The sequence below is a fragment of the Stegostoma tigrinum genome, chromosome 11 (assembly GCF_030684315.1).
Source record: "Stegostoma tigrinum isolate sSteTig4 chromosome 11, sSteTig4.hap1, whole genome shotgun sequence".
Lineage (NCBI taxonomy): Eukaryota > Metazoa > Chordata > Chondrichthyes > Orectolobiformes > Stegostomatidae > Stegostoma > Stegostoma tigrinum.
The window spans coordinates 82,132,784-82,152,793 of NC_081364.1; the positions used below are offsets into that span (position 1 = coordinate 82,132,784).

Below are 20,010 nucleotides of genomic sequence, written 5' to 3' on the forward strand. Positions count from 1 at the left end.
CAAAATACAACAATGTTAAAAAACCTGCTGGCACTTCCTGTAAGATCTGTGGAGGGCCTTCCTCCCACAGCAATGCAGCAAACACGAGACAGCAGCAGTCACATTAACAAAGTTGCTTGATTGTATCAAAAATCTACACAGATTTTGTTTGTTTGAAAAGAAAAGCTGTATCAACAGAAAAGATCCAAAAGTGTTCAGTGAAAAAAATTGCTCATCCATTCACTATTCAGATCTTCATTTGTCGCCAAACATTTAGATAGCTGAACTCTGAATTAAGGATACAACATGTTGAAGAATTGAGGTTCCTACCTCATCCCCTACCCTCAGTCTGCCTGTGGTGTCTTTCAAATCTCCTGTGAAGGTTTTGAAGAAAAACCTACTGCTGTCCATGAACACACTAAATCTGGAGGGTGATCTTTTTTCATAAAAACAGTTGACAAAAGGATGAAATAGAGGCAGAGCTGCAATCTTTTCTTTGCTGTCATTACAATTGTCATTGCCGAGCTTATAGAAAAGAGATTTGCAGGCCAATGTCCACTGCGGGAGTTGAGGAACTCTAATATTTACCAGAGAGACAGACAGACGCAAGTGACTGTCAGCTGGTGACGTGATTCATGCCCAGTGAGTCATTAAACCAGCTACTTTGCCCACCGCTGACAATACAGTATAATGGTGCAGAAGAGAGTTCAGCTTTCCTCCTGAACTCCCCTCCACTTTGCCAAGAATTTCATGTCTCAGGCCAAGGCCAGTTGACTTGGGACATTCAGCCCTGTATGTAGAGACGCTGTCTGAAGTTCTTCACTGGAAAGTTGGTTGCCTTTCTATATTTGGGCCTGGAGCTCATTGTTTGAGATATTTTTAGACTTTGCAACAAATATAAAATGTTGAAGAAATGGATTTGTTGCATCCTTCTCCCTCTCTCTCTCTTTCTTTACTCCAGTCTCACGGTCTTATCTTGCAAACTACCGTTGAGGGTTTCGGGGAGACCAATGACCATATTCTGTAGTTGCGTCTTGACCCGTTGTTCGAAAATTAGCTGTCAATGGCACAAAATGCCGACTCAATGTCTTTCAGGTGTATGGAGATAATTTTCTTGTGGATGTGGATGTTTGCTCAAATTTACTTGATAACACTTTTAGGACCATTTGCAGATCACCTGAAAGTGCAAACTACAAGGTAGATGGGAAACCTTGCACTCTAAAATCTGTCATGAAAGAGTAAGTTTGAATACAATAAGTGGTTAAGGTTTTGCTTTATTCAGAGTACAAGGAATACAAAGGAAACTGCCGATGAGCTAAGAATTACTGGGTACAAGTATTTGTTTAAAATGACATTCTTCACAACTAATTTCAGCAGCGGGAACAATGCTAACATTCCGAGCTGTGAGGAGCTTGAAAATCCACTTCCTCCAGAGACAGTTGCAGAGATCAGAAAGTAAGTATTGATCCAATGTGTGAGGAATTGATGCTTTAATCAGAATACAACTATGTGAAGGGCAGCTGCTGGAGGTCTGGCATTTTCAGGAGCATTACGTAGAGGCTATCTCCCGAAACTGAGCAGCATCTGTGGAGAGAAAGCAGAGTGGGCGCTTTGAGTTAAGGTTCCCCTGTTCAGAACTTCACATCTCTGAAGAAGTGTCACCTGGCTTCACTTGAACTCTGTTTTCTGTCTGTAGATGCTGCAAAACCTGTAGAGTTTCTCCAGAGACATCTGCTTTTCTTTCAGGTTGTCGGTGTCCGTAGTTTGTTTTTTTTACATTAAAGAAACAGTTGGCTGTTGTTCTAATATTTGCTCTGTTCCTCGTGTTGTAAAAAGAAATTTTAGATGGAAGCTTGTGGTTCTTGCTGCAGGCCTTCTGCTGGAACTGCAACCTGGAGGCCTTGGCCGATTCCAGCAGTAACCAATACAGAGATTGCTGCCGGCGTTACTCACCAGTTGACGGTTTGGCTCAGTTTTGACAGCTGCTGGTCCAGTGAAGGGGATGGCAGATCAGCATCTTTCTCAGCCCAACTGTTAATGCTGATTGTCACTGAGGTTGTGTATGTGGACGCCATCAGGGAAATGAGGGAGGCAGTCCTTAGAAGTCAAGGAGAGTCCAGGTGTCAAAGAGAACTGACCCATGTCAACATAGCTTTGCAATGTGTTGGTGGCAAACTCCCTCCCTGCCATTATCCTAATCCTCTCACCTCCAATTTAATTGCCAGTGAATAATTGGGCATGCATTAACACACGGTCTTTAATGGAATGTTTCTTTTCCAAACATTGGACTATGCAATGCAGGTAAAAGTATTGAAAAACTTGACTCTCTAACTCTCTGCTTTCCAATGTTATTACATGCCCCACCTCCCCCCATTGCCCAAAAATAAACAGACGGTGGTGTTCTGAAAACTTGTGTGAAAGGTGAAATTCCTTCTTCCTTGCAGCTTCTCCCCAGCTACTCTTCCAGACTCAGTCACAATCACTTGTATACCACCAGTTAAAGCTTGGAGGGGAAAAACAAATCTCGATCTATTGTAGTTACATACATCAGAAATGTTGCCTGTTTAACAAATCCAGTTGATAAGTACTTGAAAACTTGAGAGGGCTTCTCATTTGAAGAGTGGTTGAGGGTTTTGGTTCTGTACAGGATGGAGTTTAGAAGGATGGGTTGGAATTTCATTGAAACTTACAGCATACTGAGAGGCCTGGAAGGATTGCACGTGGAACGGAGAAGATGCTTCCACGAGTAGGAGAGATTAGGACATGCGGGCACAGTCGTGGAGTGAAGAGACCAACCATTATAACTCAGGTCAGAAAGAATTTCTTCAGTCAAGGAGTGGCTAATCTGAGGAAAACATTGCAGAAAGCCATGGAGGCCAAGTCATTAGGTCTATTTAAGATAGAGAGAGAGAAGCGTTCTTGATTAATAAGAGGATCAAGGTTTTGAGAAGAAGGCTGGAAATTGGGCTTGAGAAAGATCTCAGCCAGAATCGAATGGCAAAACAGACTCAGTAGGCCGAATGAGCTATTTCTGCCCCCATATCTTATGGTCTTATGGATTCCACATGAAATTTTTCAATGTTCGTTTTGTAAGGAAGCCATTTCTGGGTGCAAGTGCTTGTTTACAATGTCTTTAATTTTTGCCTTATATAGTCAGGAAGGCAAATGTAATGTTGGCATTTATTTTGAAAGGACTTGAATGTAACAGCAGGGCTGTACCTCTGAGGCTTTATGAGGCTCTGGTCAGGCCATACTTGGAGTACTGCGTACAGACTTGGGCCCCGTATCTCAGGAAGTATGCACTGTCCCTGGAACGGGTTCAGAGGAGGTTCATGAGAAAGGTCCAGGGAATGGAAAGCTTAAAATATGAGGAACATTTGAGGACTCTGAGACTACACTCATTGGAGATTAGATGGATGAGGGGTATCTAATTGAAACTTTCAGAATACTGAATGGCGTGGACAGAGTGGATGTTGGGAAGATGCTTTCATTGGTAGGAGAGACGAGGACCCAAGGGCCCACATTTAGAATAAAGAGGAGATCTTTTCAATTGGAGATTTGGAGAAACTTCTTCAGCCAGAGAGTGTTGAATCTGTGAAAGTCACTGCCACAGAAGGCTTGGGGGCCAGGTCATTGAGTACATTTAAAACTGAGACAGATTATCAAGGGGATTAAGGGTTATGGGGAGAAAGCAGGAGAATGGTGTTGAGGAACTTATCACACATGACTGAATGGCAGAACAGACTCAATGGGCCGAATGGCCTAATTTCTGCTCCAATGTCTGATGGTCTTATGGTCTTAATGAATTGCAGGTCCAAAACCTTTGACAGCCCAAACTCTGATAAAGCTGAAGAATCAAGTTCACCGAAAGCAACTGCAGAAATTTCAAAGTAAGTTTCATCCTTCTGTGCTTCATTCGTAATACATAACATGAAAAGAAATTGCTGTGAATATAGTAGCTCTTGAAAGATTATGTCGCCATTCGAGACGATAAAAATCACATTAAAGAAACAGCTTTATTCCCTCCGAGGCCATTGCCAGTAATTAAATCAATGACACATTTCAGCCTTTGATCTATAGAAAACATTCAAAAATGTTCAGTGAAAATTTGATTGGCCCTCAACATCCAGACCTTGGTGGTCTAACTTGCAACAATGCTAAACTGTGAAACCTCCCACCTCCCGTCAAATGCACCAGCCGATGTAACTGGAGTGACCTACGTATTTTCTCTGAAAATTTGGAAAGCAAACCATCTAGTGTAGTCATTCATCTGGACTTTAACCGAATGAGGACTTGAAATACTGAGCATTTTGGGCTTCAAAATTTATTTTCAGTGTTTACAAGTCAGTTGTAGATGCAAATCCTTTTCTTAATTTGTGCTTCATGAGCACTTGCAGCTGCAGATATTTTGGCCGTATAGATTGTCGGGTGGGTGGGAATCAAAGTTTGCCAGGCATCTGTGTAACCATGAGGAAGCAAGGTTGATCGGAAATAATTTTGATGTGTTTTAATTCTACTTCATTTGGAATGCAGCAGTGTGAAAAGGGAATGATGGGGAACCATTGATTTCTTCAAAATTTTTAGTGCAATGTGATGAGTGCCCCTCCAGACTATAGCAGTCACAATAAAGTGTCTGCTGGGCTGCCTCCCTCGAAAATTTATAACAGAGACAGTTGTCTGAAATGATAGCATCACCATTGAAGCATCCAAAACACTGAGATGGGAAATTGTTTTCAGATCAATATTGAGGTTATATTTCTGGACAATGTGGCTATGGTAAAATTGCTAAAGAAATGAGTTAATCTCCTCTACCCCACCTCAGCACTTCTCTGTGTTCCTCCTTCCTGCTTCAGCTGCACCCTCCCCACAAACTTCCTCCAAGTTCATTGAAGTGTCCTCCAAATGTCCGTAACATTTGAAGAAATATGTCGTCAATTAAGAATGTAACCTGCTCCCCGTGTCCGAGCCTTGGTATTTCTCCCATACAATATTGCCATTGAATAATTTGCATTTTGAGTTATCTAATTTGGCCATTTGCCATGTGTATTCATGGAGTCAGGCACTTTCCCAAGTCAGAGACCTGGAATTAATCCTGAGCTTATTCTGTCCAGATCTTTAACTAAACTCAGAACTGTTATAGGAGCAGGATAGAAAAATGATTTTTTTTTCAGCAAAACAGCCAATGGTGACTAATCTGACCTTAAGCTTCAGTAAATTTGAGCAAAGACAAATTCCTACATCAGTGCTCCGAATCAAACTTTGAGTTACAGACTGTGCTTGTAAGGGTTGAATTGTCAATCGTCTGTAAAGAGCTTGTGTTTCTTTTTCAGAGATGAGGAAGTTAAACTTAAATCCTTTCTTTTGGGATGTTTATTGTCTGTCCCAGTGCAGAGGTTCTTTATTTGACATCTTTACACCTCATCTACCCACTGGCTCCCCCTCACAGCCAAAATAAGATGAGTGCCAGAAATTAAAAATGTGATCATGTGCACAAGTAAAATGATTTATTTGGTGTTTTGTGACCAGTTGCAGCTGTGAAAATATTGACATGTCACACTGTGTGGTGGGTAGAAACCTAAGTTTGTCAGAAACTGAAGGAGTAATTGACAAGTAAATTTGATGTGACGACAGATTAAACCTGTTGTATGGTATTTGGGATCTAATACTGTGAAAGCAAACTGTTGGGATTTGCTGTAAGATTATGTCAGGGTTGCCTCAGGAAGATACCCCAATTGGCAGTGCAGTGAGCACCAATCCAGACAATAGCAATCACATGAAGCAACTGCTTCACTGCTTCTGCAATGTTTGACTTATTTTGGGAGGTGAGATAATGTTGAATTAGCATAAAGCTTTCAAAGCTTTTCAATGGTCGATTGAATTTTGCTTGTCTTTCAGTATCAAGTTCTTGCACAGCGCAGGAACGGCTTTCAACAAGGGTGAAATACTGAAGAAATGGTTTTCTCTCCTTATTGCCCTGCTCTGTCTCTTCCAACCCCCACCCCAGCACTGCCTCAGTATGAAGGCCTGTGGGCATCCTGTGGAAGTCAAAACAATCCATCTCTCTAGACTGTGATTTTTTTGTGTTGAATTGAGTTGGATTTGATTCTGGATGAGTTTGCCTGTTCTAAATGACTTAATTTGTCCTCTTTGATCAATTGCAGTTCTGGAAATGTTGACAGTGCAAATGGTGAGGAAAATGGAAGTTGTGTTTCTTCAGGATCCAGCGAAATAATTGCTCAGTAAGTTTAATTGCATGCATGACAAAATGAATCATTATTCAGAATATGACAAAGCGGTAGGAAATAGCTGGGGAGCTAGCAGTTTGTGCAATGTTGTACAGCCATCAAATGGTAATAGCCCAGAGACAATGATTTGATAATGTTTGTACCAGCTCTCAAAGAGGGAGATGCCTACATTCACTCCGAAGTCCTTTTACTGTGTAATACTGCGAAACCTCTCCTTTAGAAAATTGTAGCTCACTTTTGAAGACCTCATTTGAAGCTGCATCCACCACACTATTAGGCAGAACTTTCCGGTTTCTAATGATGCTATTTTAAAAAAAAAATCCTTGTCACCATTGGTTCTTTTTGCTGATCATCTTAAATCAGTGTCCTTTTCTTCTTAAGCCTTCTGTCACAAGGCACCGATTGTTCTTATCCATTCCAACCAAATCCCTTATAATTTTGAACACTTTTAAAATCACTTCTTAGTCTTCTCCAAGAGCAGCCCAAGCTCCTTCAGCCTCTCCACAGGGCTGTCTAGTTTGTCATCTATGGTAATATTTTTTGTGAATGTTTTGTGCACCCTCTCAAATCCCTTCCTGAAGTGTGGTTGGTAAATACCAGAGTTGAGGGGAAATCAGGAGGTTTTTGTTTAATCATGATTAGTCAGAACATATTTGTTTTTCATACAATGCTCCAATTTTTAAAGTTCAGAATCCTGATGAGATCTTCAACCTGCACGACCACTTCTATAATTATTGTGCACACACATACACACACACTATCGATCAAATATCAGACATGGATCATTTCAGGAAGCACCATATCATAAGGTATTTATTTTGGCTCCAGAAGAGAGGAAGGAACAATCCAGAATAATTTTGATTTGGAGGAGGTCCAACTTCAAGAGGAGCAAGAAGGCGGTTGCAGCAAGTAAGGTTGAACAGAAGTTTAGGCAAAACTGCAATGAAACAGCAGTCTGTCTTACAGCAGGAGGTTGTTTAGTGACAGTGTCAGAATGTTCCCACAAGCAGGAGAGAGTGGCAAATGGTACAAATGATGAGGATTATTGATGACCCCAGTGTGTACCGAGTTAATTATAAGTAGTTCAGAAGGGAAGTGTTGAACTAAATGATGCTGGCAGCTAATGTTAACAGGGAATCCGAATGTCATCCTCCATTGTGAGCAGTGAAAGGGTCGCAAAAGTGGGGCTAATGGTCATAAATCCACTGTTTAATCTTCACAGAGGTAAGGGCCTGGCTGCGATACTATTCAGAAGAAGTTGCTGTCCAATTCACGATGAAAAGTAAATAGTTGAGACAAGGGTGAGCTGAGGTTGGACAGCATTTTAGAAATGTGAAAATAAAACAACTGCAAATGCTGGAAAACTGAAACGAAAATGGAAATTGCTGGAAAAGCTAAGCAGGTCTGGCAGCATCTGTGGCGAGAAAGCAGAGTTAACATTTTTGAGTAATTTGAACCACTGAGCTTTTACAGCAATTTCTGCTTTGATTAGAACGGCTGGTTGTCCCTGGTGTTGGTAACTCAGAAGGAAGTGAATTGTAGACAACTGAGGATACTGAGAAAGAAAAAAATAGCTTGAGGCTGCAGTGGCACTTTGCACAACAACCTAATGCTGTTTGAATGCAGGGGTGGTATCAGAGGACTGGAGGATTAAAACATGTACTATGTTTATGTTCAAAAGTGTGTGGATAAATCCAGCAACTAGATTCATCTTATTGGTGGGACAGCATCACAGGAACTGTAATCCCAGTCTCAAGCAAGAATACTTGGGGAGCATATGGGCTCACATTTTATGTTGACTCAGAAATCTTCACCATCTGGTGTGTAACCTGTTTCATAAAACCATCTGATGGAGGCTTGTAATTCTGAATCTTCAATTTTCATGGGTATTTTACTGGATTTAACTGAAGATGAAAGGGTTTGCTTGAGGTGTTTTAAATTGTTCTTCATGTTCATTTGCAGCTGTGAAAGCGTTGAGTCTGAACACTGTCCGAATTCTGATGAAATTCAGAATTTAAGTTCACCAGAAAAGGGAGCGACAGTCAAGAAGTGAGTTTGATCCAAAATGTGACCATGTTATGCTTCATTTGCAATACAGTAGTGTATAAAGGGAATGGCTGGAGAGCTGGTGGCCATAGGTTGGATAATCAGAAATCTCTTCATGAAGGCAGAGATGTTTCCATGCTGTATGACTCTGTAACACATACCACAGAAACAAAAACACGGATATCATTCCAGATCATGGCACATTGATGAAGAAACAGCTTCTGAGTTCTTTGCCTATTCTCTCCCTAATTCTGAGGAACAAGCAATACAAAGCACAAGCAGCAGTTGCGTGTGAAGGTGTTGAGTTTATCTCAGACTGAAATTTCTGGACTAGTAGCAAATGTAAGCTATTGAAGAAGTGGCTTCACTCCTTGCACCTGCTCCTTTCCCCTGTTACCACCAGCCGCCACCACTGCTGGTGAGCTGCTTTGGCCCTCAAGGGCATTTCTGGTAAACTTCCTGAGGAAATTTAAAGAACGTATTCACTATTTTATGCAGTTTTACATTTAGAGTGTGACCTTGTTTCATAAAGTTAGCTGATCACAGTTTGGGATGCTGAATTTTGAGACTTCATTTTTTTATTTTACGTCTGGCAACCAATTGTAGACCCAAACACCATTTTAATTTGCTTTTTCTTTTGTGGTTTATGATCAATTGCAGAAGCATAGACTTCAACAGATCAAGCTTTCTAGAAGAATATAATTTCAGTCCTGCAGAAAAGGAAACACTAATGAAAATGTAAGTTTGATTTGACATGTAGTGAAATTGTATTTTCAATGTGAAATTTAAGAATGTGAGAAGAATTGCTGGAGAGCCAGAAAGACCTGTAAAATAATGTAGAGCCTTTGTCATGAAGATATGAGGCACCCAGAACAGGATGGCAAACGGCACTCCAACCCATAACAATCACATTCAAGAAGCTAAATAATAACTGAAAGAATCACGGACGCTGCAACTCAGGGACAAAAACAAAGTTGTTGGAAAAGCTCAGCATTTCTGGCAACATCTGTGAAGGAAAGAACGGAGTTAATGTTTCAGGTTGTGTGACCCTTCCAGTTCTGAGGGAGGGTCGCTGGACCCAAAAGTTTAACTCTGTTTTTGCATTAAAGAAGCTGCTTGCCTTGCATGTGCAATGATTGCATTATTCCTAGAGATTGGCTTGTTAATATTTTTCAGTGTAAATCATCCAAAATTCTTTGTCTTTTGGAATTGTTTGTCCTACATTATCACGCTTTTGGGGTTGTTTATCTCAGATTGTCATTAGTCTAGTTTGTGATAATGATGCATTATTGCAGGAATGGTTTTCCTCTTCACACCACTTTATTAGTAGTTACCCTGCAAACTTCCTGTGAATAGTTGAAACCGAATTATACCGCTATCTAGAGCAGTCATATACTTGGCAAGTGGTTTGTTTGTGGTGTCCTGACTTTGGTAGCCCTCCCACTCCATGCTGCTGTTGTACGTTTTGCACATAATCGATCTTGAATTAATACTTCCTGAATCTATGAAATCCAAATAATCTCGTGAAATCATTTTTCATGTTTGAAGTTTATCAACGAAGTGCTTTCAAAGATATTTGACTGTAGAAAGCATCGCACAAATGCATCTCTAGCTGGAAAGCTAGTTATTTTTGAGCTATACCAGATTGCTGAGGTTGTTTTACTGCTCTGAATAAGATTAGATTACCTACAGTGTGTAAACAGGCCCTTCGGCCCAACAGGTCCACACTGTCCCTTGAAGCATCCCACTCAGACCCATTCCCCGAACACGAAGGGCAATTTAGCACACGGCTGATCCACCCAGCCTGCACATCTTTGGACTGTGGGAGGAAACTGGATCACTTGGAGGAAACTCACTCAGACATGGGGAGAATGTGCAAACTCCTCACAGACAGTCACCCAAGGCTGGAATCAAACCCGGGACCCTGAAGCTGTGAGGTGGCAGTGCTAACCACTGAGCCACCATGCTGCCCTGCATGACACTTTGGCAGCATGGGGTTAAAGATGGGATTATTCTGGTTTGTCTGGCCGTTCGATTAAACTCTGTGCTTTTTGATTAAGACAAAAGAACATTTATCCAATAGATTTGAGTGCTGGACTGGACTTGGGGACTTTAAAGTCTGAAATTCTTATCTTTATATATACAGTGATTTATTTTCTTTTGTACATGGTTGGCTTATTCATTTATTTTGTTTTCTTGAGTTGATATTGTTTGTCATTTTTATAATCAAGAAAGCCAATGCCTGAAGGGCCCAGCACAGATAAATTACTTGTGAGCAAATACAAAGGCAAATTTTTGCAGTATTGCATTGAGAAAAATGGTCAATTTGAGGGAGTGAGGATTTTCAGGGAATATTTTTACTTCAGATAGCAAGCGTTCACAACTGGGCTGCACTGAAGTTTGAAAGAAAGCTCAAACAATTTATGAAAAATGCAGCAAAGGAAAAATCCCTCTTGTTAATCAAACAATTAGGACACAGTTGGCCAGGCAGCATCAGAGGAGCAGGAAAGCTGATATTTCGGGTCTGGGCCCTCCTCTAGAAATTTTCTGAAGAACGGTCCAGACCTGAAATGCCAGCTTTCCTGAGCCCCTAGTCTGCTAGCCTGCTGTGTTCATCCAGTTCCACACCTTGTTATCTCAGACTCCAGCATCAGCAGTACCTACTAACTCAGAACACAGTTGGGATGCCTTGTGCATTGCTATTCACTCTAACCCACCCAGTTGGCTTTTTGGGTAAATGAAACAAAGTTTTAGAAATCTAAGCCACAGGGCTTGGTGGTTATCTGGAAATTCTTCTCCAACACCTAGCTACTCATGTCTGGACGGACACAGCTAATTGTGGATACCAAATTGGTCCTGATTAATTTCACAATATTCCTGTACTAATGTCTCAAGAGACATATAGGGATGAAGTGTATGAAGGAACCTAAATTATCCTGATCCCCGATTGAGGACAGTGTAATCCTCATGAAAGTAATGTGCTGGTTTGGCATGTTATTTGGTATGTTAATCTCCTTTTGAATTCAAGTTTTTTGGGTTGAGTAATGTAGAAAAATATCATTTTTGTTTTCTACAGAATAGTAGCTTACAACCTGTCAGTTTGACATTGAAGAAAACACAGATATTTTGGGGGTTGAGTAAAAGCGTGGTCAAAACATGGTTTTAAAGGAACATCTTGAGTGAGGGCAGAAGTGGCAGGAACATATCCAGTGAAGTTGTCATCGATGAAACAATTAATCTCAGATGCGCAAGTGGCCAGAATTGAAAAGAAAGACAAAAGTGCACCTGTACATAATTATTTCAATTCTGGAAGACTCTAATACTTTAAGAATACACTTCTCTCCAGTGCCATTGCAATCTAAGTTTATGTTGTGCTCGCTTTAGGAAATGATCCTTTTAGATGGTGGAAGGATGATAATGAGTAATTAAATGAAATGATGTTGTACACTGCAGCTGATGAGAGGTTTCAGATTACTCGGTAGGGATGTAGTAACTTGTTGATGAATCTATTGGAAACAGAGACTTTAATTCTAGTGGGACGACAGAAAAGTGTTTTGGGTCAAATTTTGGACTCTGCACAGTACTAATTAAGTTCTACCATATTGTCAGCAGGGTAGAGGCTCTTTAGCTCAGCAACTTATTTCCCAGCCACGAAGGCTTTCAGTAGGATATGGAATTTTTTGGTTTTGTGATCTTTTGAATTGATTTTTCTTTCTATATATTTTTGGAGGGTTACTGTTCGAGTGTTTGTAATGTGATCGAAGGATTTCTGAAAGATTCAGGACCAAATGAGCCCAGGCAACTTCCTTAAGTCACATTTCCAGTGTGTTTCAGTTAGTCACTGTTTCCGAGAGGTAACATAACAAATAACATTTCCACAGCCTTGTCCCTCCATCTCTGCAATTTCCTTGTGTCCACTTCAGACGTTTCTCTTTTTTCCTGTCCAGTTTCACTTTTTTGCCTATCCCAGATTATGTTTGTCCTGTTGTTACCAGCCATGGCTTCAGCTGTTTAGACTCTAAAATCTGAAATGCACAGTATGCTTTTCTCCATTTTTTAAAAAGCTGATTAAAAACTTCACCTTTTATCAAGCTTTTCATAATTCTTCTGACCTCACTGAAAAACAATCTCTTGACATTTCCAAAAATGAGTCACTTCATTTCATAATTTGCCATGTTCACTAGTTAATATCATTCAGCACCTTAGCAGTGTTGGCCAGCTGTGTTTTTGAATCATTGCAAAAGAGTACGACCTATGCCAACTGACCTGAAAGCAGATGAAGTCAAAATAGTCCCTCCAGTGTAAACTATTTCTAAGTCGTATATCTTTCTCAAACAACAAGAGGCTATTGCTGCATATGGCACTATGGCTGCCTAGCACTTCCTACACCAACCACTGTTTAACAGGAATGGAGCTGGTAAAGTCTGAGTGAAGCCCCAATGTCTGTGTGTAATGTTTCACATCATATAATTTCTGTGCTGTAATGATCTATTATGAACGGACTCAAATAAGTGATCATCTGTTTCAGTGTAGGGCTGCAGATAAGGAAATTCCAAATTAAAAACTAGAACAGCACTTTCAGTGTAAAATATTCCATGTAAATTGGGGATGCTAATCAAACAAATGTTTACTTTTTGGAGTCTTTGGAACATCAAAGGTTTCTTCTGCCTATTGCATCATAGACCATAGCTGCAACTCAGTCCATGCTGGCCCACGTTGTCTCTCGGTCGACCAATGTCTGAACTTTAGATTTTTTTTCGAAAAAAACTTTCAATTCTTGTGTTCACATCCTTTCACGTTCTTATTTTGCTTTTGTCTGGAATTATTTTAGGGCCCAAACTTTGCCTGGTACATTTCTGTTCTGCCACGTCCAGTGTGCTGTGTACTTCTTATTTTTTTCATCAGCCCACCACCGTTAGTGCTTCTTCCTGCAGATGTATAGTTTCTTCCTCTAGACATCACCATCTCTCGCCTTTAAGAAACTCATGAAGAGTCACTATGACCAAATGTTTGGACACCTGTTTGAATATCTCCTCCTTTGTCAGTTTTTGAATGGTTAATCTGCTGTGAAGTGCCCTGGGGAGTTTTTCTGTGCAAAGGGTTCGATTTCAGTGGTGTGATGACTTCTCTGTGCCGCTGACGTCTTGTTGCAAAAAAGTAACCATTGATTTACCTGTGAAATAATGCTACGTGGCCTCTCAGTATTAGCCAGGCAGGCAGTTAAAATAAGTGAATTGAAAGCTGACTATGTTGGAGTATTTCATTATTCATCCTCAGCTGGACCCAATTTATCCATGTTCCCGAGGTATCCAACTGCTGGCAATGCAACTCCCAGAACAAAGACAAACAAATCATCATTATCCTTGTGTTTTTCTTTGTTCATCTGATTTGTCCCATTTGACTTTTATAAAGAAGATTTTTTGTTAAAGCTCACTTTCTCTTTACTAGCAAACTCTAAACACCAAGAGGTCCTGCTGGTGTAATAAGTAACCTCAGACACATGTGAAATCACTTTATACGTGAGCCTTAAGCTTACCTGTGCAATCTACAAAGAAGAAAACTTGGAAACATGGCCAACTTGCAGTTTCCATCCATGGCCAGTGTAATTCTAACTTGGACAGTCATTTCTTCATCATTGGGTCAAAGTGCCACACAGCCCCCCTCTGATGGCACAGCAGGATCACCATTGCCATGTGCACTGCAGCAGTTCAAGATGGCAGCTCATCTCCTGTGTGAGCACGATGACCCCATATTCCAACTTTAATCTATTGCATTTACATTTGTAGAATTAGAAGCTTTTTTCCCACACGTTTTGCTTCCCCGATAAACAGATATAAACTCTGACTTTATTTCCAGTGCTATACCTGAAATTCTTGAAATCTGGCTGGAGGAGTCTGCCGAAGACTTTCGTCAAGTTCCAACTTACTCTTGTCTCCGGAAGGTACTTTGCTACTTGAACCAGACAGTGCCGGGGTCAGATGCTGAACATCGGGCCCAGAAACTCCTGAGTCGGTTTTTGGCAGAGGAAACAGCGGAGAAAGAGATGTTCAGTAAGATTTATAATTATGTTGCAAAAATGTGGTTTTAATTCAGGGTGCCTCCCTACAAGTTTGTGTGCGGCTTGCCCCTCTGTCTCAGGATTTAGTTCATTTTGGTTTCCTTTGACAAGCTTCAAAATTACTTCCAAATTTTTGGGTAAACGAAGTTAATTAAAATTATTGCTGAATGATTACCCCTGTACTACATGATGTACAAGACCAAATTCTGCATAGATTTGATACTCTAATATGGTCCGATAAGACCCAGCAGCATGTAATACGACTTTCTGGACAATTTCCTTTTGAACTGTTGCCGTCAATGACATTTTATTTTATAATCTGATGTAATAAGTTTGCAAGTTATTGTGAAACAATAGATTGTGATTCGGAAGATTTCCTAAAGCTAGAAATTGGGATGGGAATCTGTCATTAAATACAATTTCTTTTGCAATTGAGATGCTCCCAACAAGAGGATTTCAGTGCAATATCGTATTAATTTCACCAAATCGAGATTTAGAAGTATGAATATTAGATAACTATTGTAAACCAATGCATGACTTCTATTCACAAGTTTGTGAGATATTTTAGAGCAATGTGAACTTTGGGCACAAAATAAATGTCTATCTTCACTTGCACAGAAGGCTACCGTAGAAGAGTTAGATTCTATATTGGAGAAGAACACGACCAAACCATCGAACAAGTTGACGAAAAGCTCCTGTCCTACCCATCACGCTTCATTGCAGAGCAGCTGACTTTTATGGATGCTGTGAGTAAACAGGAATCTGGGGCCCAGTCATTCTGAATAAGATATTTCAGTCAGCAGTAGGCATCTGAATCTCTCTGTATTGTTTAATGCTATTACTGCTCCACCAGTCGTTATAACTGAATTCCCTTCAAAATGCAGTCTTCCAAGATGTTAAAATGTGTTGTTTGACGTGTAACTTCAGTATCTCGCTTGAAATACCTGCCAACTAATACTTCAGCACTTGTCATTTGTTTTGAATGAACGTCATGTGAAATAAGTGACCTGAGAGAGCACTGAAAATCCTTTGTAACTTAGTGTTGAACCTTTACAAAATGAATAGTATTTCAGGGTAAAAGTTTAATTGTTTCATCATAACAGTCACTGTTTCTTCAAGAGTCCACTGATTTTGTTTGAAGTATCCAGGATGGCAATTTTTTTGTTTTCCCAGAATCTTCTGGAGTGGAATCAGCCACAGGGTATTCCAGTCTCGTCTGCAAGGTGGCTTGATGTCTACCTCTAAAAAATGAGACTCGTAGTTGCTGAATCAAAATTTGAGTTATGTCAAAGTCTGGTCATAGGCTGAGGCTTGAAGTGGAAGTTCAGTGGTCTGTATGTCAGCATTGGGTGTGACTCTAGAATGTAAGTAGTCCTCTAGGTCTCAAAAATCCCAAGCATATGTTAGTGTTCAGAACAGGGGTGCAGCGATCTCATCTGGAAGTGACCACTTTGTCAAAAGTTGGTTTTGGTTATGGGATAAGAGATAATGGGAACTGCAGATGCTGAAGAACCCGAGATAACAAAGTGCAGAGCTGGGTGAGCACAGTTGCTCCTAAGATGCTGCTTGGCCTGCTGTGTTCCTCCAACTCCACACTTTGTTATCTCAGTTTGTTAAGGGGCAGCTGCTTTTCTGCACAGAGTTCCAAAGGTAACAGTCTGTTTTCACTGCAGTTTCTGTTGCATATGTGTATGTATATACCGACTGGCATTTAGAGTCTAATCATGTGATATAATGATGACAGCAGCCATTTTTGGTGGGAAGCAACCTCATTGGGTGTCTGTCGAGGAATGTAGCTGCTTTTCTTTTGTTGAATCATAGAGATCTGCAGTGAGGGCTGTGAGTCTTTTTCAAATCAGTGGCTTGAACTGGTGAATATCAAAGCGGTTTTTTTGATCCTCATCGCTAGTTTTTTTTCTTTACCATGCAGGGCCAGGGGGCTGAAATGTTAAACAGCAGGAGTTTTATTATGTAGTTTACTGTCGAGGCAGCAGGGTAAGCCGAAGCTATTCCTTGCCGGAAATGATCGCTGACATCATTGTGACGTGATCAGACTGTTAAAAGTGAGAGCCCACCGTGCTTGCATAAACATGCAACAGTTTCCCACTCGATGGTTTCTGAGCATTCCATTCTATTCCAACCTGTCACAGCCAACTCTGGCTTTGAAAGTGACGAGACTGACAAATTTCTCCATTCTGAATGAGTTTACGGGGATCTGAAGGAACTATTTGCCAGCTGTGTTAACTTTCACTGTTGGGGCATAATTGTTGATGGGAGTTGCTCATCTTGAAGAGGGACACAGAAGGACATGATGCAATCTGAATGGCCAGTTGACAAGCTTGGATGTTTGGCAATATTCGTGTTCAGCATGAAACCAACAGTGGGGAAGTGTTGATATTGAGATCTGTTGAACCAACAGAGGGCCGGGCTGCCATTGTGTTCTGTCAACCTGCCTTGGTGCGAGAAGTAGACATGATGCAGGGCTGCTATACTGATGCCCAGCCTGTCTAGCCTGTGGGCCACCAGGGCTGAGCATCTGTAGCAGTGACTATTGCCAGCAGAGCCATGCATGATGGTGTGCGTGGAGCCAACAGTCGGAGTTGGGTGGAGATAACCAGTGATTTTAAATCTAACCTACAAATAGGAAGCAGATGACTGAAAATTCGAGGGTTTTGATCTGTCTGAATAGCCAATGTGCCCTTGTGCATCAATGTGAGTATTATGTAGCCAGTCGTCGACAATATAGCACGCAGTTTTAATGTACAATTGCAAACTAGCAGGACGAATGTACCCATGGACGGACAAATCTTGTTTGTCGTTCATTGCTAAAAACATGGCACGACTGACACCTTTACCCTTTGTTTCCTTTTTATTTTTGATCATGATCTTTTTCGGAAACTTGTGCCCAGCCAATGTTTAGGGTCCATCTGGTCTCAACGAGGGAAGGAAGAAAAACAGCATCTGGTATCAACCGTCCAGGCCACCATTACACAGTTCAATAATGTTGCAAAATGTGTCACCAGCACCATATTAAGACCTCAACAGCTGAAACCACGGCAGAGGGCTAAAATCATTGAGAAATGGATTGATGTTGCCCAGGTACACTATTCTTTATTGGTTTTTAGCCTTTGTGACATGTTAAAGTCCACAGTGCATGAAACAACCATGGTGGAAGAGAGCAAGCCATTAACACTATGTGTTGATATGTCCAAGGTTTGAAAGCCTCTTGAACTGGCAAGCAGAATGCTTTTCTGAATAAGAATTGAATGCTTCATGGAAAATCCTAGCATTCATAATTTCTGTAGTGCTGGCTGCTAATAGTTCTTGCCTCAGTTTACAGTTGCATTGAAATATTAATGTATTTTTTTCTCATCAAAAATATTTATGTGGATAAAAAAGGCAAACTGATTTCAGATTTTTACTGGCCCTTCAAAAATGAAGTTAGTTATTGGGCATTACATAGTTTTATTTGCCTCCCTTCCAAGCTGTAATCAGTCTGTGAAACAGTGTACATTTTATTCCCAATGTTCTGCATTCTGTGTGCCTACATGACGGCCCTTCAGTAACTTGCCTGGTTGTCTGTTTCTTGTGTGTTTGCCAAAGGAATTTGTCTCAGCATGTTAGTCAGCAATCGGGAAAAGAGTGAGGAAGGGCTGTCAGATCTGATACCAGGTTTGTACTTGTCGCCAACATGTGGCATTCCCACTCGTACATTTGGAAAGGATCAGGATAGGAACCGAGTAATTAACTAATTAAGTAAAGGAAGTAATTGATTCTTACTGATTTTGTAATCCTAAATTGCACTGGATTTTGCAACAAAACTGTACTTTCAATGTATTTTCCCGTATACAAACAAAATATTCATTCATTCGTAAGGTTTGGAATGAAAGTTCACAATAATTCTGTTGCCAGCTAATTTAGAGAAGTCTGGTTTGGGTCTTGGCAACACTGCCTGCATCAGTTTTGACTCGTTAAGAGTCTTGAGGCATTAATGGGACCTTGATGGGGATTTGAAAGTCTGTCTCCAGTTTTACAATATGGAGCAGTTCAACCGAATGTAGGCTGACACCCAGTCGTAGACATGGATGAAAGAGTTCCTGACATATCCACTGGCACTATCAAAGGCTATTTTGAAGAGGAATCACTTGATCACTTGGCTGACTTTTCTCGTTCTGATTTTGAGTTTTTACAATAGTTGACAAGGAGTGGCTTCCATGTTGAAGTGCCCTCCATTATTTCCATTTTACTGCAGCAGCTTTATTTCCCTGAAGCCGGAAGACTCTGGGCTTGAGAACCTACCTGCTGGCCTTAATCAGATAAGGCACTTATGATTATGCCAATTGACGCACCTCCAAAGAAATCCCAAATGGTGTGATCACCCTGCCCCTCCCTGGCCTTCCTCCCCAAGCAGAAGTGGCTTTGAGACCTGATAACAAACACTCGCAGGCTTCCTCCTCATCTCCACCACACCCCAAAGTACACATTTGGGAGGTTTGATTTGATCCAGTTTTCTCCCTACCTCCAACAGGTTGGGGGGGTGGTGGAAACAGATGAAGGACATTCAGCTGCTAATCTAGGTAAGATTAGTTAACTCAGTATCAATAACGTAGTGATTCATAAAAGTAGACCCAATTTCCTGATTTGTCTGTTTTCCCTCGAATGAGTATCTCACGTGACTGGTCCTGCCCTCCTATTCTGTCAGATAATACAACCTATCATTCATTTATGAGCAAAATGTGATGGATATAACAAAGATGATTACCCCGCCTCCACCCCCCTACCTTCGCCACTTCTACCACTCAGATGTCCATGTGTCAATCCTACTCATTTTAAGCTCTCCTTTGGTGTCAGTAATCATATCGAACCAGTCACAGGATGGCAGCAAGTGAACTGAAGAGGTTGTCTCAGAGGGATACAAAATGAATATCAAGGTTTGAGTTGCCAAGAATCATGGAATTCTTTCCCTCAGAAAGTTTGTTTGTTAATGCTGTTATTTTCTCAGCTAACATTTTACTGATAGAACCTTTTGAAAAAGTCTGAGGTGTTGGGTAATGGAGAGTCACTTCTTTTTCCACAGAACTCACGGCTTTTTTTCTCTGACAGGAATGTCGGATCTTGCAGAATTTCTCGTCAGTGCATGCTATTACCACTGCATTGCAATCAAATAGTGTGTTCAATTTGAAGAAGACTTGGGCAGCCGTGTCAAAGTAAGTCATTGTTCAGAAAGAGCCATGTAATTTTTATTTAATAAGTATGAGGTAGGAAATTGCAGGTTTGACCTCCAGGTTTACTTGCACAAGTGATCTTCACACACTCGGTGCATTAACAGGATTACCAGAGGCACTACAGTGCAATCCTAACAATTGGTTAATTGGCAGAATCTTTCATTCTTTCACGAAGGAGCGAAGAGTTAATTTGTTTAAGTGGAAAAAGAAAACTGTTTGGCAACTTGAAATATTTAACTATCGTGTTCCAAAACTGATCTGCTGTCGGATGGAACGTAACACAGTTTCCTGTGGATATGCTGTGATGGGGTGATATAAGCCAGAGGTTTATGTGGGATACTAAAATACAAAGACAACAATTATTTTAATCTCCCAAGAAAGCACTCTATAACACTTTGAAGTGCACACCTGTAGTTTATGTTCGTGTGCCTCAGACCATTTGATCATGGTTGTTTTT

At 40.8% G+C, this 20,010-nt stretch overlaps 1 protein-coding gene across 2 annotated transcripts in view; it reads left to right on the plus strand.

Annotated features, from left to right (window-relative positions):
• Nucleotides 1–20,010, plus strand: part of LOC132210167 (ral guanine nucleotide dissociation stimulator-like 1) — a 38,775-nt gene that overhangs the window by 8,922 nt on the left and 9,843 nt on the right. The window contains exons 4-12 of one of the 2 annotated variants that reach the window (XM_059649586.1): nt 1,354–1,434; nt 3,792–3,869; nt 6,141–6,218; nt 8,187–8,273; nt 8,931–9,008; nt 14,127–14,320; nt 14,947–15,073; nt 17,211–17,427; nt 19,432–19,535. In XM_059649586.1, the coding sequence (XP_059505569.1) occupies nt 1,354–1,434; nt 3,792–3,869; nt 6,141–6,218; nt 8,187–8,273; nt 8,931–9,008; nt 14,127–14,320; nt 14,947–15,073; nt 17,211–17,427; nt 19,432–19,535 (1,044 nt within the window). The remainder of the gene's footprint in view (nt 1–1,353; nt 1,435–3,791; nt 3,870–6,140; nt 6,219–8,186; nt 8,274–8,930; nt 9,009–14,126; nt 14,321–14,946; nt 15,074–17,210; nt 17,428–19,431; nt 19,536–20,010) is intronic. The other variant, XM_059649587.1, reaches the window with a different exon arrangement.